At 45.4% G+C, this 24046-nt stretch overlaps 1 protein-coding gene across 3 annotated transcripts in view; it reads left to right on the top strand.

The window, feature by feature from the left end:
* LOC129707355 (14-3-3 protein beta/alpha-like) overlaps nucleotides 1–17844 on the top strand; it is a 29249-nt gene extending 11405 nt beyond the window's left edge. For all 3 annotated transcript variants that reach the window (XM_055652333.1, XM_055652331.1, XM_055652330.1), the window contains exons 2-6: nucleotides 3032–3333; nucleotides 9257–9380; nucleotides 10557–10720; nucleotides 12432–12527; nucleotides 15883–17844. In XM_055652333.1, coding sequence (XP_055508308.1) covers nucleotides 3040–3333; nucleotides 9257–9380; nucleotides 10557–10720; nucleotides 12432–12527; nucleotides 15883–15939 — 735 coding nt within the window. In that variant the 5' untranslated portion in view covers nucleotides 3032–3039 and the 3' untranslated portion in view covers nucleotides 15940–17844. The remainder of the gene's footprint in view (nucleotides 1–3031; nucleotides 3334–9256; nucleotides 9381–10556; nucleotides 10721–12431; nucleotides 12528–15882) is intronic.
* Nucleotides 17845–24046: the final 6202 nt, after the last annotated feature.

Raw genomic sequence — 24046 nt, 5'->3', positions numbered from 1 at the left:
CAGTCCTCTGCGCACCTCCCTACCATTAGCATGCATGTGTTAGCATTTTGTGTAGACAGGAAACATGGATTTCAGACTCTGAAGACAATAGGTCCCTTTATTTTACATTGGCAGGTGTAATTGTGTGGGATAATATTTCAGTTCAGGGCATTTTAATGGAACTCTGAAATCAGTGTTGTTCATATATCAGCCCAGGGCTCTGACAAACTTCCTACTCGCCTATTAATTTCAAAAGCAGTACTCTCCCCTCAAAATCAGTATTCATGGGTCTGCCTCTGCCAGCAGACCTGCCACCTACACCACACTGATTTAACAATCACTTTCACTCCGTTTTCCATGTATGTATACAACAAATGACTACTAGATTTTTTATTTATTTTTTGTATCTGATGTCTAATCGTAAAAAGTGCAAGGATCTGGTTTGTGTGGATAACTCTGGGTGGCACAGCAGAGCTGCTGACTCTCCACGTCAGACACCTGGATACGATCATGACCTTGGTTGCTGTCTGTGTGGAGTGTGCACGTCTTCCCTGTGACTGCGTGGGTTCCCTCCAGGTACACTGGTTTCCTCCCGTATCCCAAGGACATGTGGGTTTGTAGGTTGATTGTCTTCTGTAAAGTTGTCCCTGTGTGTAGAGAGTGGATGAGGAAGTGGGATAACATGGAACTAATGTGAATGGGTGATTGATGGTTGACGTTGTGTCGGTGGGCCGAAGGGCCTGTATCCATGCTGTATCTTTTCTGCCAAGCTGATGCAGTTTGCCTGATGTTTGTCTTGACTTCAAATGCATGCAGACAACTTTAATTTGTTTGTAGCTCTTAGTTGCAATGTTGACATCAAGGTCCTTATGGTAATTTAGTTTAGTTTGCAGGTACGGTTCGGAAACAGGCCCTTCGACCCACCGGGTCCATGCCGACCAGCGATCCCCGCACATTAACACTATCCTACGCCCACGAGGGACAATTTTTACATTTACCAAGCCAATTAACCTACAAACCTGCACGTCTTTGGAGTGTGGGAGGAAACTGAAGATCTCGGTGGTCACGGGCAGAACGTACAAACTCTGTACACCCATAGTTGGCAATGAACCCTGGTCTCTGGTGCTGCATTCGCTGTAAGGCAGCAACTCTAGTGCTGCGCCACCATGACCGCTATAATTATTAGATAAAAATGTGATTAAACTGCAGTTACAAGTACATGCTACATCTGAATCTGGAAGCATTGCTGTTTGTGAGCTGATTTCTATTTCACATATTTAGTTTGTGAACAAGTGTATTGATTGACAGCTTAGAAATAATGGTCTATATAAATGCAATGATATAAAGTCTTTAAATCATTTGATCCACCTGTGCGTATTTATATATTTTTCGCAGCAGAAACAAGATATTTAGGTCAATGTTTTTTCTGGTGTTCACACTCCACGTAAGTCTTAATCTCAGCCTGTCGATCCATCCAATCCATATTTGACCTACTAATACATCTTCTAAATTCCTCCTCTGGATTTATAGTGACTATCTTGTATTTATGACTAGTGTGGACATCTTTATGCAATCTTATTGAATCCTACACTCATTTGGAAGACCAGGTCAAGCTTAATTTGCAAACTAAGCCCTAGTTAACCCAGCTCCATATACCTTTATGTGGCGGGGCTGTCCCGGGAAGCCACGCGGGTCCGATTCACCCGCCGAACAACCGGGGCAATGACGACCAAAGACTGGAACATGCCCCGGTGGGCCCGACTCGCCCCACAGACCTTCCAGGGGACTGAGGAGAAGCCGGGAGGCGAGGCATGTATGGGCTGAAGGAGGCTCAGTGGTGACTGCGATGTGAGCCTCGGCGGCAGCAGTGGGTATCTCGACGGCAACGTGAGGAGTGGGTAGGGGGGTGATATTGGGGACCTTGTGTGGGAGACTACTGTGAAGAACAATGTGGACCTTGCGTGGGGGGGGGGGGGGGGGATCGCTGTGAGGGACAGTGGGAGAACAAAGGGGGAACCTGGTGTGGGTTGTGCTGGGGACTCTAGTTTAGAATCCACTGCCCAGGGGATAAGTCTGTGTTTGTTTGTTCATTTGTCCCGGTGAAGGCGCTGTGCACATGGCAGCCAGCCAACACTTGCTTGTCTTTTTGCTTTCACTTTTTTAATCTCAGGTTTTTGTGTACCTTGTGTGTTGTGACTGTCGGCAAACCAACTTCCCTCCAAGGTCGAATAAAGTTTTATCGTATTACGTCTTTCTTGTTGGGCATAACATATTTCTATCATACATATGTGTAGAACAGTACAACACAGAAAGCATGTTGACTAAGGTGCCTGTTTTAACCCCATCTGCCTGCACTTGATCCATATCCTCCCCCCATTTCCTGCCTGTTCATGATCTATCTAAATACTTCTTAAACATTGCTTTCTTCACCACCCCTTGCATCATATTCCAGGCATCTACCACTGAGGAAAGAAATATATTTCAAATCTCCTTTAAACTCTCCCCCAGCACCTTAAAGCAAGCAGTGCCTTCTACTATTTGACATTTTCATCCCTGTGAAAAAATCATCTACATTGTTTATGCCACTCATAATTAAAGAGAAATCCAGTATCATCAGTGATCCACACAACCATGGCCACACTCTCATTTTACTTCTACCATTGGAAAGAAGGCACAGGAGTTTGAAAACTGACTACCAGGTTCAAGAATAGCTTTGTTCCAACATCCATCAGGCTCTTGAACACGGTACAACACTGGCCTCAACTGTGAGCTATGGACTGCCTTTGGTTGCCCTAAGGACTATAGATTTTTTGCACGTACTGGAGTTATTTTTGTTTATTATCTGTATTGTTTACAGGCCTGTTGCGCTGGTGCAAGTAATAATTTAATTGCTCCATTGTCAGTACATATGACATTTAAACACTTGAACCTTGTATGGTTTCTTCCTGCATATTCTCCAGATTTGCTTTATCATGGTTGTAATGTGAAAATGGAAACTTAGGACAGCACATTTCTGTGATAATTATGGGGATCATTTGTTGTGTTTGTACAGCATTAAAAATGGATAAAGCTGAGCTGGTTGAGAAAGCAAAGTTCGCCGAGCAGATGGAGCGCTATGACGACATGGCGGCCGCCATGAAAGCCGTTGCGGAAAAAGGCGAAGAGCTCTCAAACGAGGAGCGGAACCTGCTCTCCGTCGCCTACAAGAATGTGGTCGGCACCCGCCGCTCCTCCTGGCGTGTCATCTCCAGCATCGAGCAGAAAGACGACAATAGCGAAAATAAGCTGCAGATGGTAAAATCTTACCGAGAGAAGATTGAGAAGGAGCTGCAGGATATCTGCAATGATGTTCTGGTATGTGATTGATCGTTATTTGTACAGGCTACTATATTTTTATTCTTCTCTTCTGAAAATGCCCCATTCAGGGCCAAATTACATTTGTTCATATGTTCTAAGAGCAGAATTAGGCCATTTGTCCCATCAAGTCCACTCCACCATTCTATCATGGCTGATCTATCTTTTCCTCTCAACCCATTCTCCTCATAACCCATGACACCCTTACTAATCAAGAATCTGTCAATCTCTGCCTTAAAAAATGCCCATTGGCGGCCTCCACAGCCGTCTGTGGCTTAGAATTCCACAGATTCACCACCCTCTGATTAAAGAAATTCCTCCTCATCTACTTTCTAAAGGTATATTCTTTTATTCTGAGCCCATGGCCCCTGGTTCTTGACTGAAGAGTGATAATTAAGAGTGATAACCAGAGGGATTCCACAGAAGAGTTTTGCTTTGACGCCAATTTATTGATTTGAAATTAACTGCCCTGTGATGCTAATGGATGCAGTCAATCGTCACTAAAACACAGAAGAAAGTAAATTTCTAAAATATATCTCAGGATTTTAAAATGTGCTTTTCCTCCACAATAGCTTTTCATATTCTATTGCAGATAGTGCAGACAATTTGTGCACAGCATATTTCCACAAACACCACTGGTAGTTTTACTGGCGTTGATTGGGAAACACAGGGTCCCAGGAAGCCAAGAGCTCTCCTCCCCTTTGAATTAATGCAGTGGAGTTTTTCTTTTGAGAATGTGGTAGGGATCACAGCTTAGCTCTTTGTCTGGTTGCTGGCCCCTCCTTCACTAAAGCACTGCTCTGACAGGCTGGATCTAGCCATTGATCATCCAGAATGGATCTACAGCCCACAGCTTTACTGGTGCAGAGGCAAGTATGCAGCCAGCATGCCTTAGCTGTCATGCTAATTGGGAGAGACTTCTGCATACTTTCTGGCTCCTGTTATTCATGGTGCAGCAGAAGATTTTAGTTTAGTTTAGATATACAATGCAGAAACGGGCCCTTTGGCCCACCGCGTCTGCACCGACCAGCAATCCATGTGTACTGGCACTATCCTACACACTAGGGACAATTTACAACCAAAGCCAATTAACCTACAAACGTGTACATCTTTGGAGTGTGGGAGGGAAGTGTGGGAGCACCTGGAGAAAATCCATGCAGTCGTGGGGAAAATGTACAAACTCCGTACAAACAGCACCCATAGCCAGGATTTAATCCAGGTCTGTGCTTTAAGGTAGCAACTCTACCACTGTACCACCATGCCTCCTCTATATAATAGATATAATAGCACTTTGAGGCATCGCTCTGTGTTTCAGTCCAAAATAACTTGGTCATAGGGTAATACAGTGTAGAGACAGGCCCTTCGGCACAACTCCCCCACACCGGCCAACAATGTCCCATCTATCCTAGTCCCACTTGCCTGCGCTTGGTCCATAACCCTCCAAACCTGTCCTATCCATGAACCTGCCCAACTGTTTCTTAAACGATGGGATAATCTCAGCCTCAACTACCTCCTCTGGCAGCTTCTTCCATACACCCACCACCCTTTCTGTGAAAAAGTTACCCCTCGGGTTCCTATTAAATCTTTTCCCCTTCACCTTGAACCTATGTCCTCTGGTCCTCGATTCCCCTACTCTGGGTAAAAGATTCTGTGCAATTTACCCAATCTATTCATCTCATGATTTTGTACACCTCTATAAGATCCCCCCTCATTCTCCTGTGCTCAATGGAATAGAGACTTGGCCTACTCAACCTCTCCCTATAGCTCACACCCTCTAGTCCTGGCAACATCCTTGTAAATCTTTTCTGACAATATCTTTCCTATAACATGGTGCCCAGAACTGAACACAATATTCTAAATGCAGTCTCACCAATGTCTTCTACAATTGCAACATGACCTCCCATTGAACCATTGCTCTGAAGTGAAAATGTCAGCAAAGGACCCATCCACTCACCGGAATGCTACTTTTTTACATCCAACTGCATTCCTTCTGTAGGAGTGGCTAGTAAGATTTATTGTTGTAAACTTAAATAATTTAACTGCAAGTATAGTCAGCTACATATAATTATTGAACTACCGAGATTCTAAATCATTCCAATGATTTGGAATTCTATAATTGCAAATCATTAAAGTTAATATTGCTGGTATAATTCATTTAGTAGGCCCCTCTCGGTCATAACCGAGCATGCGTGATGCATCCTGGTCGGATGCTCAGCCTGGGCGATGTCATATGGAGGACAGGCTGTTGCCCATGGAGCACGTCCCCCCTCTCCACGTCGCCGATCGATCCAAAGGAACAGCAGGGCCGTTACAGTTTTGCACCAGCGCCGTCGCAGGAGCTGCCAGAGCGAGGTTGTAGACAATGACCAACTGCCTTAGGGGCTCCGACTCTGGATTTTCTTGAGGTTTACTTCTGGAGCCTTTTCCACGACTGGATATGACCACAAGGCAGTGGAGGTTTTAAATCAGAGTTTTCCCTCTCCTAGATGGACTGCCTTCCCAGGCTGACGAGCCCCATCTGCCAGAGACTCGTGGGGGCGGGAGCGTCTACCTACCCGTGCAGGTCTATAACACCTGCCCACAGCCCAAATAATTCATTAATGTTTAAAAAAACACAGTAGTGAAAGGATTGATTAAATGGATTGCTTGGCTGAGGATGAATACGGTGCAAAAATAATAAATTGCATCATAGAATATAGAAAGCTCTATGTACATGGTAAATGTAAAAATTGTCCCTAGTGGGTATTGGATAATGTTAATGTGCGGGAATTGCTGATCAGCGCGAACCCGGTGGGCCAAAGGGCCTGTTTTCGCGCTGTATCTCTAAACTAAACTAAAGTGTTTTATTGTGATATGTCCCAGATAGAACAATTAAATTCTTACCTGCTGCAGCACAACAGAATATGTAAACATAGTACACTATAAACAATATGTGCAAGATAGTTTAAGATGGTTCAAAGGTCTCTAATGAGATAGATGGGTCAGGACCACACATTAGCCGGTGAGAGGATGGTTCGGTTGCCCGATAACAGCTAGGGAAATAACTGCCCATAAATTTGGAGGAATGAGCTTTGCCTCTTGACTGATGGGAGAGTGGAGAAGAGTGTCTGGGGTGCATTATGCTGGTGGCCTTGCCGAGGCCACGTGAAGTGTAGATGGAGTCAATGGCAGGGTTGGTTTGCATGATGGTCTGAGCTACATCCACAATTCTCTGCTGTTCCTAGCAGTCTTGATTGGAGCTGTTCCCAAATCATGCTGTAATACATTTCAATAAAATTAAGATTAATATTACAGCATATAATCCTCCAACATTTTCGCCACCTCCAACAAGATCCCACTACTGACCACATCTTCCCATCTCCACCCCTTTCTGCTTTCCACAGAGACCATTCCCTCCGAAATTCCATGGTCAACTCGACCCTTCCCAATCAAACCACCCTCTCCAGGTACTTTCCCCTGCAACCAAGTGTAGTCAAGTTTATTTGTCACATACACATTCGAGATGTGCAGTGAAATGAAAGTGGCAATGCTCGTAGACTTTTGTGCAAAAGACAAACAACCAAACAAACTATAAACACAATCATAACACACATATTCTTTTACATAATAAATAATGGAAGGAAAAACGTTCAGTAGAGTTAGTCCCTGGTGAGATGGGCGTTTACAGTCCGAATGGCCTCTGGGAAGAAACTCCTTCTCAACCTCTCCGTTCTCACCGCATGGCAACGGAGGCGTTTGCCTGACCGTAGCGGCTGGAACAGTCCATTGCAGGGGTGGAAGAGGTCTCTCATGATATTGTTGGCTCTGGAGTTGCACCTCCTGATGTATAGTTCCTGCAGGGGGGGCAAGTGAAGTTCCCATAGTGCGTTCGGCCGAACGCACTACTCTCTGCAGAGCCTTCTTGTCCTTGGCAGAGCAATTCCCGAACCAGATGGTAATGTTCCCGGACAAGATGCTTTCCACCGCCGCTGCGTAGAAGCACTGGAGGATCCTCGGAGACGCTCTGAATTTCCTTAATTGCCTGAGGTGGTAAAGGCGCTGCCTTGCCTTACTCACGAGTGCTGAGGCGTGTGATGCCCATGTCATATCCTCGGAGATGTGGACTCCCAGATATTTAAAACAGTTCACCCTATCCACAGGATCCCCATTTATCCTCAATGGAGTGTACGTCCTCGGATGATGTGCCCTCCTAAAGTCCATGATCAGCTCCTTCGTTTTTTTGATGTTCAAGAGGAGGCTGTTATCCTGGCACCAGAGTGCTAGACCAGCCACCTCCTCCCGGTAGGCCTTCTCGTCGTTGTCTGAGATCAGGCCCACCACCACAGTGTCATCAGCAAACTTAATTATTGAGTTGGAGCTGAACCTAGCCACACAGTCATGTGTGTACAGGGAGTACAATAGGGGCCTGAGGACGCAACCCTGGGGCGATCCTGTGCTCAGAGTGAGGGACTTCGATGTATTCCCTCCCATCTTGACTACCTGGGGCCTTGCGGTGAGAAAGTCCAGGACCCAGGCACACAGGGAGGTGTTGAGCCCCAATTCCATTAGCTTCCGCATAACCGCAGGAAATGCAACGCCTGTCCCTTTACCTCCCCCCTTGACTCCACCCAAGGACTCAAACAGTCTTTCCGGGTGAGGCAGAGATTCACTTGCACCTCCTCCAACCGCATCTACTGTATCTGCTGTTCCAGGTGTCAACTTCTCTACATCGGCGAGACCAGCGCAGACTCGGTGATCATTTCACTGAACAGTTGCTCAGTCCGTCTTAACCTACCTGATCTCCCGGTGGCTCAGCCTCTCAACTCTCCCTCCCATTCCTAATCTGACCTTTCTGCACAAATTGGAGGAACAGCATCTCATATTTTGCTTTGGTAGTTTACACCCCAGCAGTATGAACATTGACTTCTCTAACTTCAGATACCTCTTGCTTTCTCTCTCCATCCCCTCCCCCTTCCCAGTTTTCCCACTAATCTTATTGTCTCCAACTACATTCTATCTTTGTCCGGCCTCCTCCCCTGACATCAGTCTGAAGAAGAGTCTCGACCTAAAACGTCGTCCATTCCTTCTCTCCAGAGATGCTGCCTCGCCCGCTGAGTTACTCCAGCATTTTGTGTCTACCTTCAATAAAATGCTTTCTGTGTCACATCTGTAGAAACTGGTGCGGGTTGTTGGGAACATGCCAAACTTCCTGAGCCTTCTAAGGAAACATGCATTTGCGTGCTTTCTTGACTATTATTTCGTTGTGACTGGTGATGTTTATTCCTAAGAAGCTTGTTATCATCTCTACGTCATCCCTATTCCTCCATTCCCAGCATTGCATATTGTGAATTATCTCCTGTAGAATTGCCTCTGCAATTCTTGCAACAGGGTAATAGCAAGACGATTAATCAATCATTTATTTTTTTTTCTCTTGAGGGTTGTATGAAACTTTTTATCATCACTCTGAGCTGTGATGCTTAGTACTCCAATTATATTGTAACCATACTAGTGCATTATGTTGGGTGCGGGGATTTGGGGCCATACTCTTCTACTTGTCCCAAGCTGAACCAATAGTTTAATGAAATAAAACAATCGAGCCACTGCCTCACAGCGCCAGGCGCCCATGTTTGATCCTGACTTTGAGTTCTATCTGAGTAACGTTTGCATGTTCTCCCTGCGAACGCATGTTTCCTCTGGATGTTCCTGTTTCCTCCCACATTCCAAAGATGTCATCGTTTTTGAGTTAATTGTCTTCTGTAAATTGCCCTTAATATGAAGTGGGATAACATGAAACTAATGTGAGCGGGTATTTGGTGGTCAATATGGACTCGGTGGGCCGAAGGACATGTTTCCATCCTGTATCCTGTATTCCTGTATAAACTAGAGATCAAATTGTTGAATTGTTGCACAGTATCCAAGGTCTCTTCTCTATGTTTTACTTCAGGGCCTTCTAGATGATTATCTTATCAAAAATGCATCCACTTCTGAGAGCAAGGTCTTCTACCTGAAAATGAAGGGAGATTACTACAGATATCTGTCCGAAGTTGCAGACGAGGCCAAGAAGAAGAGTATGTTTGAAATATTTAGAACTTAATTGAGATTTGTTATGTTTTTTCACACAGGAATCCTCCAGTTTGGGCAAGCTGCTGTTTTGGATCCTTTATCTGTATATCCATCTTTCCATCTTCCACCCACGGGTCTGTAACATATTAGAAGATTACAAACCATTGCAAAAACATGAACATGAAAGATTCCTGATTTCTCTAGGGACCAAAAGAGCAGCTTGTTAAACAAATTAAAAACATGTGTGTATTTTTGGAAGTGATTTTTTTTCAGAACTTTTTTCCCCAAGGTGAAAATGTCAAAGGCTAGCGAGCATAGGTTTAAGGTGAGAGGGGAAATTTTAAAGGAGACTAGACCAATTACAGATCCATTGGGTCCCCTCCTCCAACGCAAGAATCCACCACTCACCCGTTTCCCCAACGCAATTCCCAATATATGTGGGAATACGACGGGAAGATGTTTATCACCACAACGGGGAAAATGTTGGATATGTGAAATTGGGAAGGCTGTGGCCTAACATTTGGAAGAAGATAGGAAAACCAGATTGACACAGCGACACATCGTGGGCACAAGCACAAACACAAACAATAGGAAGACTTTTAATATTATAGGGATGTGTGGGACCAGATTTTTGGTATGCAGAGGGTGGTGGGTGCCTGGAACGTAATGCCGTACAGGAACGGCAGAGGAGATTAGTTTAACTTGGCCTTGTGTTCGACACGGACTCTGAGCTTAAGGGCTTGTTCCTGTGATGGAGTAACTCAGCAGATCAAGCAGTATCCCTGGAGAACATGGATGGGTGATGTTTTGGATCGGGACCTACTTCAGACTGAGTGTCAGAGGGGGAAGGTGGGGGGGAAATCTGAAGAAAGGTCCCAGCCCAAAACGTCACCCATCCCTTATCTCCAGTGATGCTGCCCGACCCACTAAGTGATTCCAGCAGGTTACACAAAAAAGCTGGAGAAACTCAGCGGGTGCAGCAGCATCTATGGAGCGAAGGAAATAGGCAACGTTTCGGGCCGAAACCCTTCTTCAGACAGTTTTGCGTATTAACCAGCATCTGCAGTTCTTTGTTTCTATATGCCATTAGTTGTTTGTAAACTGAATGGAATATTGTGGCACCACCTGATTTGTGTGCACAACCATCTACCATTACTAAGAGTAGCATTTCTCTTTTGAAGGTACGGTGGAGAAGTCTCAAAATGCCTACAAAGAAGCATTTGAAATCAGTGAAGCTCACATGCAGCCAACACATCCAATCCGCCTGGGCCTTGCCCTCAACTTCTCCGTGTTCTATTACGAGATCCTGAACTCTCCTGATAAGGCGTGTCAACTGGCAAAAACGGTGAGTGGCAAAAATTGATTGGCGCTGTAGTCGGATCCATTCATTACTTCCAATGTTTGTGTCACCACATCCTGCAGCTTGAATCTCCTCCCCTCACCTCCACTAGATACATGTGTTTCTTCCTCCATCACAAAGAATAATGCAAGCCTTAATGATAGACACAAAGTGCTGCAGTAATGCAGCAAGTCAGGCAGCATCTCTGGACAAAATGGATAGGTGACGTTTCTGGTCGGGACCTTTCATCAGACTGATTGTAATCCTTGGGACCCTTCTTCAGACTTTACCTGAATCATATAAAATAGCACTGGAAACCTGGCGATTCTCGTGTACTGCTTCAATGTGATCTACCATTCCCATGTCCGAGCACTAAGTGTGATTGTGTTTATGTATAGTAAGATAGTTACTGAACCTGTAAGCAAAATGAATTTCACAACCTCATTGTTCCCTGGCCCCGCATGGCCCGATTTTATCTTCTCCCCAAAATCCACAAACCTGACTGTCCTGGCAGACCCATTGTTTCTGCTTGTTCATGTCCCACCGAACTTATTTCCACATACCTCGATTCCATCCTATCTCTCCCCCCCCCCCCCCCCCCCCCGGGTCATATCCCTCCCCATCTATGTCCAAGACACCTCACACATTCTTCATCTCCTTCGTGACTTCTGTTTTCCAGGCCCCCATCCCCTCATTTTCACCATGGATGTCCAGTCACTCTACACCTCCATCCCCCACCACGAGGGTCTTAAAGCCCTCCGTTTGTTTCTCGACTGCAGAACCAACCAATCCCCGTCTACTAATTATCTCCTCCGCCTAGCAGAGCTGGTCCTTACCCTCAACAACCTTTCCTTTGACTCCTCCCATTTCCTCCAAATCCAATGCGTAGCTATGGGCACGCGCATGGGCCCCAGCTATATCTGCCTCTTTGTAGGGTGTGTTGAAGAATCCTTGTTTGAGGTGTACCGTGGCCCTTTCCCTGAACTCTACCTCCGCTACATTGGCGACTGCATTGATGCTACCTCCTGCACCCATGCAGAACTCACTGACTTCATCCATTTCACCGCTAATTGCCATCGGCACTCAAATTCACCTGGACCATTTCCGACATCTCCCTACCGTTTCTAGACCTAATCTAGAATTGTCCCTGTTTTCTTGCCAGGTTTCAGCCACTGTGCCTCAACACAATGCTGCTGAGGCTGGTTATAATTAATCAGCTTGTTCACTGACTACAGTCACATTTTTCTTATGAGCTTAATGTGGACATGGGAAGCAGGGCCCCGCTTCCCCTTTCAGTGTGATCCCACTTTGTTATCCACTCCCTACACACCAGGGGGCAGTTTTACAGATGCCAAATAACCTACAAGCCCACATGTCTTGGGGATGTGGAAGTTAACCAGAGCATCTGGAGGAACCCCACAGTCGCAGGGAGAATGGGCGAACTCCACAGACAGCACTCGAGGTCAGGATTGAACTCGGGTCTCTGGCGCTGTAAGACGGCAGCTCTACCAGCTGCGCCAGTGTCCATCTTTGCTCATATCCGTGAATGTGGTGTTATTGGTTTGCCAGCAGTTTTCTACTGAACACTCTATTCAGTTCAAAAGCAGGCTCTGTGGAAAGCTTCACTGTAACATTTGTTGATAACGTGGGGGGGGGGGGGGGGGGGGGCACATCTGTTGGTTGATGGATGACCGATCATCATTCTCTTGTGTTGTAGGCATTCGAACAAGCAATTGCAGAACTGGACTCATTGAATGATGAGTCATACAAAGACAGCACCTTGATTATGCAGTTACTACGAGACAACCTAACTGTATGTATTGTATAAATTCCTAGTATTAAATCCTTTCCCCCCTCTAACCCTTGCATGTATTCTATGCATATTTCAACTCTGATGTAAGGCAGCATTGACTGTCACTCCGACTGCATTAGCCAATTAAAAGTAAAATTCTGAATGTTGGAGGGAAACTAGCACTAATAATGTGTAATAAACACTGAATACTCACAGATGACTGTGGAGAGTAACGTTTCATGTCGATGGCCTGTGTATTTTCAGCATTTTCTGCTTTTATTTCAGATTTTTAGCTTCTGTGGGGTTTGCTTTTCCAATTAACATTTTGGATTAGAATGATAAATTTAGTTTAATTTGACCTTAGAAATAGGCCCTGCAGCCCACCAGGTCCATGCCAGCCATCGATCACCCGTTCACAGTAGTTCTATGTTGCCCCACTTTCTCATCCATTCCCTACACACTAGGGGGCAATTTGCAGAGGCTAGTTGGCCTACAAACATGCATGTCAGCATCTGGAGGAAAACCACAGGGAGAACGTGCAAACTCCACACCAACAGCACCCAAGGTCAGGATGGAACCTGGGTCACTGGAACTGTGAGGAAGCTGCCCTGCCAGCTGCACTGCTGTGCACCCTAAATGGGACAAAAGTGGCATTTTGGTGCTCCTTGTCTTTGTGGACTGTGAACGTCTATGCTAATCCCATTTACCTGCATTAGGCCTGTAAACATTTATATTTAATTTAAGTACCTGCCCAAGTGCCTTTAAAATATTAAAACTTTTCATCAGAATGCAAAACATTAAGAGGTGAGAGATTTTGAGCCGGTGGAGAAAGTGTCTGGGAAAGAACAGGCCTGCTGTCTAGACTGAAGCAAATAGCAGGAACAGATGGGAGAACTGGGGTGGCACAGTGGTTGATTTGCTGCCTTGCAGTGCCAGAGCTCCTGACTGTGTGCTGTGTGGATTTTCTCCGGGTACTCCGGCTTTCACATATCCAATGATGTACAGATTTGTAGGTTAATTGGCTTCTGTAAAATTGTAAATTGTTCCTCATGATTGGAATAGTGCAAGTGCACGAGGTGATCGCTGGTCAGTGCGAATTCAGTGTGCAGAAGGGCCTGTTTTTACAATGTATCTCTAAAGTCTAAAGCGGATGTGGAATGTGAAGGCAGTGGGTCAGGTATGTGACCAGTAAAACAAAAGGGGGTTATGAAGAACTAAATGGCCACAGTACAATCATTGTGTGTGACAGAGATTATCATGCAAAACTGTTGGATACTTCTTTTTTCAACATATTCTTTTACATTCTTTCCTCCCATGTAATTACAGTACTTTGCTATGGCACTAACATGGCGATAATTTGTTTATCATTATTCTGCTCTTAATTACTGCGCTGCTATTTTGTGCTGTCCACGCAATGGAATCGGTGATCGATGATGCAACGGTGAACATGAATTGATGGGGGGGTGTGGAAATAGAACACAAAACAATACAGCACAGGGACAGGCTCTTCGGCCCACGATGTCTATGCCAAATGATGTTGACCTGAAATAGTTTAATGCCCTAAATATTGCTTAGAAGATGCAATATGATAGAGCGCTGTGGCATTGGATCAATGATTCTGAGTGCCTAAGGATGGAAGCACTGGTTTTAAAGGTTCAACTGTGGTGGTTGATGGACAAGGTTGACGCCATGACAAAGTTGTAAGTGTTGGGTTATGTTCACTGGCAACAAGGCAAAGACAGGGGCCACAGTTTAAGAATAAGGAGTAAGCCATTTAGAACGGAGACGAGGAAATATTTTTTCTCACAGAGAGTGGTGAGTCTGTGGAATTCTCTGCCTCAGAGGGCGGTGGAGGCAGGTTCTCTGAATGCATTCAAGAGAGAGCTAGATAGGGCTCTTAAAAATAGCGGAGTCAAGGGATATGGGGAGAAGGCAGGAACGGGGTACTGATTGGGGATGATCGGCCATGATCATATTGAATGGCGGTGCTGGCTCGAAGGGCCAAATGGCCTACTCCTGCACCTATTGTCTATTGACAGTTGTCAGACACCATGGCGGCATGGTGGCACAGCGCTAGAGTTGCTGCCATACAGCGCCAGAGACACGGGTTCGTTTCTGATTACGGGTGCTGTCTGTGTGGAGTTTGTACGTTCTCCCCGAGACTTATGTGGGTTTTCTCTGGGTGTTCCGGTTTCCTCCCACACTCCAAAGACGTTCAGGTTTGTAGGTTAATTGGCTTGGTAAAATTGTAAATTGTTCTTAGTGTGTGTAGGATAGTGTTAGTGTATGGGTGGGCTGGTCGGCGCAAACTGGGCGGGCTAAAAGGCATGTTTCCGCGTTATATCTCGAAACTAAATTAAAAGAAGAGCTGCTCAAAGGCTGAATTCAGGTATCCGAGCAACAGCAAAGTGAAATGGAAAGATATAGATCAGGGATGGTGGTGGAGGTAGATACGATAGTGGTGTTTGGAAGCACAAGGATTTGCAGGGAGTGGAGGGGTATGAATCATTTGCAGGCAGATGAGATTAGTATAGCTTGACATTATGTTCAGCATTGATATTTAGGGCCAAAGGGCCTATACCTGTTCTATGTTCTTTGGATCGTGTGCAGGCAGTGGGGTGAGTTTCATTTGGCATCATGGTTGGCACAGATATCATTGGTCGAAGGGTCTGGTACTCGGGTGTTTAATAATCTGTCAATTATTTGAGAGGCTTAAAAGCCAGGTAGCTGCTTGGTTGTGAGGTATGTTATTACAATGATAAGTTTGCCATGGTAATTGCCGTAGAATTTGTGCACCTATTCCCCCCCCCCCCATCTCCCTTTTGTTTTTTTTTTCTGTTTCTTTTTTTTTGTGTAAAATTGTATGTATGCACTGAGTCCGAGCGGCTTTCAGTTTCCCTTTACATGTATAGTGACAATAAAAGGCATATCTAAATGGCATATCTAAACCTGTGGTGGAGGAGGATGTGTGGTGAAGGGTGTTCTTGCTCCCACATTAAAACAATGGCCTTTTGCTTATTTGCTGAAATAACCCTGTCAGCACTGAATGGATGTAGTTTCCTTGCTCGTGCTGGAAATGGGAAATTTCTGTTTATGTCTGAACATTCCTTGAAAAGACACAAAACGCTGGAGTAACTCAGTGGGTCAGGCAGCCTCTGTGAAGAACAGGTGACATTTCAGGTCGGGACCTCAGACTGGGAAGTTTGAAGAAGGGTTCCCACCCAAAATATTGCCCATCCATGTTCTCCAGAGATGATGCTTGACCTGCTGAATTACTCCAGCACTTTGTATCTTTTCTCCTTGGTAAATCAACATCTGCACTCCTCGTTTGTGAATATTGTTTGACTCTAACATGTTCCCTGTTTCCTTCCCGCAGTTGTGGACCTCGGACAACCAGGGAGAAGAGGTGGAGCAGGCCGAGGGGGAGAACTAAGCCTGCAAGCTTCCTTCATTTATTCACTTTCACCTCCTGTCTGCCAAACTGCCCCTCTTGGTTCTCACTGACTTATTTTAGGTATTGCACCCCATCCCCTTGGGATCAACTCTGGGCTCACCTACACAGATCACCTGTTTCCTGATGCACCCACAAACTTGGGGAGGTGGGGGGGGGGGGGGGGGGGGGGGAGAGAGTCTAAGCTATCCTGCTTCTTGCAGTTCTTTGGGTAGGTGGTTGTTATCAAAATTTCTTTCGGATGGTAAAATTGGCCTGTTGGCGGTGAGGGTGTAGTAGAGGGAGCAGTTGGTGCTTGGAGCACTGCTTGGTGAGAGACTTGTTGCTTGTTAAATAAATCTACCCTCTAGAGGTAGGTTCAGTTTTCTGCATTTTCCTACTTGGCGACATCCCTCCCAAACTGGCCGTTCCTCATTTGTTTCCTCCATGTGCAATCGCGTTGCCCTCTCACCGTCCCTGCTCTTGAGGAGCAGTGCTGCAAACTACCATCCCTGTGTTGGTGGCTTCACAGCTCCCGTGGCGCTGGGAACGGGGTGCAGAGGGGGTCTTTTCTCTAATTATGGGAGTAAGATGGTTGAATAATTAATTGCTGGTGAGCTTTCGCTGTCAGGCAGGCCACTGGGACCACTTTATTATGCAAAGGCCTGAATGCCGATCACCCCAGAGATCTCAATGGATCACCATCCCTTTCCCTTCCCGCTCTTCTACACAAACCCTTGTGAGGTCACACTTGCAAATCTGACTCTGTTCACGATTCTACATCAGGTGTGCTTGGTGCTCAATTTCCTGTTCCCTCTGATCTCCTTGCACTCACTTTCCCCACCACCACACTGCTGAGTGTGCATCAAATCACTCCTCACCATCATCCCCCCCCCCATTCACGCTCTCCTAATTGTAATGTCTACTAACCTGTGGTAATAACTGGTAGCTGCAGCAACAACCTGCAACCTATTTCTAATCACTGTGCAGATATATTTCTGGTATTTCAAATACTAAAATAGAAATCTCTCTAACATGAATTACATCAGCCTAGACCTTAGCTTGAGACACCTTGGACCTACCTTTCCCCAGACGTGGTTTGGGGGGGGGTGGGGGGAAGGGCTTTGTATGATGCCTTTTAATTTATAATTTCCTACATCTTTATGAATAATGCCATTTATTAAAAACTTTAAGTTGTACCCAAGAGCAGGCGTTACTTCCACCAGACCAGCCTCCCCTCTTTGCTCCTCTCGGCACCAAGTGCAGACTCTGGGATTTTCTGTCAGCATTCATTGTTCGGGCTTGCTTCTCGGCACTCCACACTAGAGCCGGAGTGTCAGCTTAGAGGTTTTGTAGTTCTGTTAACCTGCACACTCACCTGCATCGTTGGAGAAAGGGCTGAAATGGAGAGGGGAGGGGACCATACTGGGTGAGAATGTACAAAATATCAGTGTCGCAGAAAACATTTCTGATTTTTTTATTTTTTTTCCTCTTTGATCGCATTCCACAGACGTGCACCCCTCATCTGTTGGTCATTTTTGTCTGTTTGTCCACTGGAACATGTACCGTGCACTATGTTTAAAAAAAACAATTAAAATTACTTTTACCTGACTTTTGGTGACCTCTAGTAGTGAACGTGGAGTGGCCTCTTGTCTTGCATCTGTGTATCCCATGGCTGCCTCTCTGCTTTGTTTTTACTTTACTGACCAGTATTCTGCCTTCATTCACTTCCGTGACTGTTGCAGCACGCATGATTGTGGAACCGTAGAGCAAACATATTAAATTTGGTTTTTTTTTTGATGTACGATTAGCTTTGTGTAAGTTTCTTTTTCCAAAATTGGACTGCAAGAAAAGTCAATCCAGAACGTGCAAGACAGTTCAAAGTGAAATAAAGGTTTTATTGAGAAATTTGTGTGTTTCTTGTCTCTGGGTATCTGGTGGTATCTGCCCTCTGTGATGGAGAATTGTATAACTTACCGTATTCCTTTGAATGTGTAGAGAAACTTGTTAAAATGTTCCATGGATGAAGGACTTGAGATATCTACATAAGCTTGGATTGTGGAAACGAGGAATGCTAGTTTACAAAAACGTTACAAATGCTATTTTGCAAAACAGACAAAGTGCTGGAGTAACTCAGCAGATCAGGCAGCATCTCTGGAGAACGCAGATGGGTGATGTTTCGGGTCGGGGCCCTTCTTGAGACTGGTTGTAGGGTTTATGGAGGGAGAAAGCTGGAATTCCTTCGCTCCATAGATGCTGCTGCACCCGCTGAGTTTCTCCAGCACTTTTGTCTACCATGACAAAGCTGGGATTGTTGCCCAAGGAGGTAGTTGAGTCGGGTACAATCACAATATTTAAGAAACATTTAGACAAGTATATGGATAGGATAGGTTTGGAGGGTTAAGGGCCAAATGCAGGCAAGTGGGACCAATGTCGATGGAACACATTGGGTTGGCATAGACAGGTTGGGCCAAAGGGCATGTTTCCATGCTGTACGACTGCCATGGTGATAAATGAAAACTCTAATTTAGTGGTTTATGGAATCTGGAGACCCCGTTATATCTGATGGTCGGGATCCAGATACACCGAGACCACACCAACCATTGATCACCTGTTCTCACTAGTTATATGTTATCCCACCTTCACATCCACTCCCTACACACTTGGGACAATCTACAGAGGACCAATTAAACTACAAATCTGCATGTCTTTGGAGTGTGGGAGGAAACCCACAGTCTCAGGGAGAATGTGCAAACTCCATACACATACAGCACATGAGATTGGGATTGAACGTGGGCCTGTGGTGCTGTGAGGCAGCAGCTCTACCCACTGTGCCGCCCTAGAGTCCTCCCACCTATGAACAGGCTCTGTGAAGGATGGTGAACCAGTGGAATTCATTGCCACAGATTGTAGTGGAGGCCAAGTCATTGGGTATTTTTAAAGCGGAAATTGATGGATTCTTGATTTGTAAGGATATCAAAGATTGTGGGGAGAAGGCAGAAGAATGGGGTTGAGATGGTAAACAGATTAGCCATGATTGAACAGCAGAGTAGACTAAATGAACCGAATGGCCTAATTCTGCTTCTATGCCTTGTGGTAATCCACACCTGTCCATTTTCTCCAGAGATGCTGCCGGACCTGCTGAATTACTCCAGCATTTTGTGTCTATCTCTGCCCGTCAAGTACTCGTTTATACTAGTCCTACACTGGTAAATGTTGAGAGACTTTCTGCTGACTGGATAACATGCAACAAAAACGCTTTTTGCTGTACATGTGACAATAAGCTTAACTGACTTGCTAAGAGTTAATCTGTTTTGTAGTAAATGCCTACTATGTTCTGTGTGCTGAAGCAAAGCAAGAATTTCATTGTCCTATCAGGGACACATGACAATAAACTCACTTGAACGAGAATAGAGGAAGGAGATTTTTAAATGATTCTTGTCAATGATCTTTACTGATCATCTCTGGTTCCATAATTAAACTTTGGTTTTTACAAAATGGTTTGCTGTAGAAAAAATAACCAATGGGTTGCTATGATTTGGATAATCCAAAACTAAAGGGCCCAAAAGAACTTCAATGGTTTAGAAAATGTGAACTTTCTTCCCTTCTGAGGTGGTTAGAATGTAGAACCAGTTTAGGCAAACGCTTTCAAAAAAGACTCCAAAGGCAATGTGTGAAATAAAAGGGAGCAGATGTGTTAAATCTTAGATAAGCTGAATGGACTGAGAAGAGATTTACCTGTTAATTAGTACAAACTAGTTGGATCAAAAGGACTGCATCTACTGATTATGTAAAGGTATCTGGCTTAGTTTGGGAATCCATGTTGCCTTAGGGAGTATAATCCTTTGGAAATAAGATTCCTAGTTTAGATTTACAGCCTGGAAACAGGCCCTTCAGCAGCAGTCACATGGCAACACTAGTTCTATCCTAAACACTAGGAACAATTTACAAACCCGCACATCTTTGGAATGTGGGAGGAAACCTGAGCAACTTGGAGAAAACCCAAGTGGTCACGGGGAGAATATAAAACTCCGTACAGACAGCACCTATAGTTAGGATCAAACCCGGGTCTCAGGCGCTATAAGGCAGCGACTCTACCACTGTGCCACCGTGCCACCCTACTTTCCAAATCGTTACTTCCTTGCTATTAGAAATTAGGCATCCATTGTGTTAGTTATCTTCCTGCACTTGTTGTTTTTGTCCCGGCCGCTTTAGACACTCAAAATGCCATCAGCAACCCCGCTTCCACCATTCTCCACAGTACATTCCAGATACCACACTGTTCCACATGTTCTCCAACTGGGGGTAAAGGAATATCGAGTTCATGTAGACCATTCCTTCATCTGGGGTAGCAAGGACTTGGCTCATCATCGATGTAATCGTGAAGAAAGCATACCAGTGCCTCTAGTTTCTTAGAAGTTTGAAGAAATTCAGCAACTTACTAAACACTCCAAACAAATACAGGTGCAGTACAAAAAGCAACTTAACTAGTTGCATCAGGCCGTGGGAACATAAAAGGTTGCAGGGAGTGGTGGACTGAGCTTTCACCACTGTTGCAAGCAACTACTTGAGACGCTGCGTTAAGCAGGCAGCATCATTATCATCATCAAAGATCCCGAGAAGAGGGCATGCCCCACCATCCAGGGCCCAGGCATGCCCTCTTCTCGCTCCTACTATCTGGCATGAGCTCTATCCGACAGAAACCTTCATTCAGAATAAAAAATAATATTTTTTAAAAAGCTGCCTTCACTGTCGATATCCAGACATATAATTGTGTGATAATCAGTTGTATTCACACCTATCTTTACACAAACACCCTTGCCACTCGTGGAGCGACATCCCTTCCCTAGTTGGAGTCCTCACTAAACTCTGCCCCTCAATGTCCAGCAATGGAAGGACCCTAGATTGTAGTCCTCCCCCACAGAGCCTTGACATTCAACGAGCTTCAGTGAATCCCTCGGCATGTACCCTTGCTGTCCTGAGTGGGCCAGTTGACATCATTCCGTGAAGAACTTCGCGCTCTGCTGGGATACCAACAAATTTTGGGCAGACCAAAGAGCATCTTACACTAGGTTGATAGTCTTCCAGCAACACTTGATGTCCATCTCCGAATGTGTACATGGGGTACAGCCCGTAAGTCTGAGAGTCCTCTGTTAAGGAGCTGGTCAGGATAGACCGTGACAAGGACCCTCTCCTTTCCGTAGCCGCTTATCCCAAGGGCAGCATGCATCATAGTAAGACTCAAATGATACAAGTGATAGATGGATATAGGTGTGGAGAAGTTTCATTGGCAGATGGGTGGAGATAGTGGCTACAGGTAAAAAGGAGACAAAAGGATGTCACATAATGAACGGAGAGGAGGATGCAACACCGGAGGAAGGAATCATTTTAGACGAGGATGTTCAACTCAAATATGAAAAGAAATTAGAGAACAGGTAATGTGCAAATTAATGATGAATAATGATGAATTAATCCCCTCTGGTCTGAAAAAAATAGATATATGACCCATAAGCAGAGAACCATTTACACCATGCTGCCTTGGCAAAGCCACTAGCATAATCAAGGACAAGTCTCACCCGGTCACTGCTCCCCTCCCCTCCCCCATCAGGCAGGAGGTACAGACGTGTGAAAACGCACACCTCCAGATTCAGGGACAGTTTCTTCCCATCTGTTATTATGCAACTGAACCATCCTATCACCAACTAGAGAGCAATCCTGAGCTACTATCTACCTCTTTGGAGAAGCTGGGACTATCTTTAATTGGACTCTACTGGAAGTTATCTTGCACTAAACGTTATTCCCTTTATCCCTCCATCTGTATACTGGATGTAATCATGTAAAGCCTTTCCGCTGGCTGGTTAGCAGATAACAAAAGCTTTTCACTGTACCTCTGTACACGTGACAATAAAGTAAACTAAACTAAACGAGAAAATACAAGGAATTTATCATAGAGGATGTAATGGCCATTACATTATGAAATTCTAACAGAACCATTAAATGTGTTCGCTCGTGTGTCAGACGATGCATAGCTCGCTTTTGGCTTCCGTCATCACAGAGTGCATGGTGCCATCGTGTCTGGGGATCTCCAAGAGGACGCTTCTGTCATGATCCCCAACCATTAAGTGACAGAGGAGTATTCCCCAGCCTAATGTCAGAAATATCTGTAGTGCTAAAAGAAAATGCAATTTTTTGTCCCAAAGAGTTCCTCGAGCACTTTGTTCTTTGTGCAAGATTTCAACATCTTCAGACTCTTGTGTCACTAAGTACAGCACTGCAACTGCATCTGGCCTTGGGGAGATGACACCATACTGTGCAGACTGTGTATAACTCTAGTCTTCTTACCAAAGAAAAGATTGACTTGCCTTGGAGGGAGATCTACTTGCCATGGAGGGAGTGGACTAGACTGTTGTGTAGAAAGGAAATGCAGACACGTGGACACAAAATGCTGGAGTAACTTAACAGGTCAGGCAGCATCTCTGGAGAAAAGGAATAGGTTCTTCAGAAGGGTGTGACCTGAAATGTCACCCAATTCTTTTCTTCAGAGACACTGCCTGAACCACTGAGTTACTCCAGCATTTTGTGTCTATCTTCGGACTAGACTGTTTCCAGGGATGTGAGGTTTGGATAAGGAAAGATCAAATATGCTGTGATTGTATTCTATAATATATCAAGGATTGAAAAGGGATGTCATCACCAATTACAACATCTTTGTACGGCACAAGGCTGCATATGCTCAAATCTTGAGTGCTGGAGGAACTTAGCAGGTCAGGTAGCATCTCTGGAGGGAATACCCAGATGCTGCCTGAACCCCGAGTTTCTCCAACACTTTGTGCTTAGCTGGAGATTGCAGCATCTACAGTTCCTCCATGAATTGTTGGGATAGAGATAGGGTTGGAGCTCACTGAAGGCCGGGGCGGGGACGGGGGCGGGGGGGGGGGGCCGGTGGGTGGGGTAGGAGTGCGTTGGGTTGGGTCTGGTCCTGGTCCTGGCCCTGGCTGGTCCGGGCGGGGCGGATCCCAGTCCACTGTTCCCATGGTAGAAACGAGGGTTAATGAACAACTCTACAAGTCCTATCACCGAGCCAGCCGCTCATGTTATGCGTTAATTAGCTTATCTTTAAGCAATTGCCGGGAAGAAGAATGTATTGAAATCGTGATATGAACTCAGACAGAACGTCTGATTGTATGAAACAGGTGTTGTCAGTGTCTTTCGGATTTCTACAAGCTTGATTGTGATAGTGTGTGTGGCCGAACAGTCCAAGCCGGATCACCACCAGCTTTATGGAACAGTCTCGCCATTTGGACACGTCACCAAAAATATATATCTATCCACTGTTTGTAAATACAATCCTGGCTACTGTAAATGGACAGACTTATCCCCAAATATAATTATAATTCCTTCCAATCAAGGTGCGGGGATCCGTGTAGAAGGTTTTGGATGTAATTGGAGGGGAGTTACAGATATCCTATCCTATCTCACCCTATCTCTTCTCTCCCCAACCATTGAGTTGATGCCTGCGTTATTACGCGCGGTTCTGTGGACTTTATAAACAGTTATAGGGGGGTTCGTGTCCGCTACATTAAAATATAATCTCACCCAAAAAAGAGAGAGTGGAGGAAAAGATCGCACGCGGAGGTAAGGAATGAGACACTATGATTCCGAGGGCCCCATAATCGTAGACTGGAGCCGTCCCCTACCCCGGAGATTCCTCGGGGGAGTCAACAGGAGCCGGGCTGGCCCGGTCAATCTGACCCGGGTGGGTTGAAAGCTGGGAAAGGAGAGCAGCGTTGCTCTGCGCCCCCTTGTCCCGGCTGTAACGCGGGCCCCGGGGAAGGTGGTGAATTCTCCGTGGAAAGGCGGCGGATGGGCTTGTGGTGGGTCACTTGAAGTCTTGAACAATGGTGAATGGTCACCAAATTCACGTTATATTTGGTGTTGCGTTGGGCCTTGGTCCTATCTTGTATTGGGACCCTGTGTGTCGGAAGCCTTGGTTCTGTGTCCCTGACAAAAACCGGGCGAGAGGAGGAAGCGTTACCTCTTAACTATTTGTGATAGTTTATCTCTGTTGTGGATGCTAAGGGTTGGAGGAGTAAGGGTGGGGGCGTTAGGA

This window comes from Leucoraja erinacea, chromosome 21 (genome assembly GCF_028641065.1).
Source record: "Leucoraja erinacea ecotype New England chromosome 21, Leri_hhj_1, whole genome shotgun sequence".
Lineage (NCBI taxonomy): Eukaryota > Metazoa > Chordata > Chondrichthyes > Rajiformes > Rajidae > Leucoraja > Leucoraja erinaceus.
The sequence above is the reverse complement of the archived record's forward strand: the minus strand, read 5'-3'. Positions and strand labels throughout refer to the sequence as shown.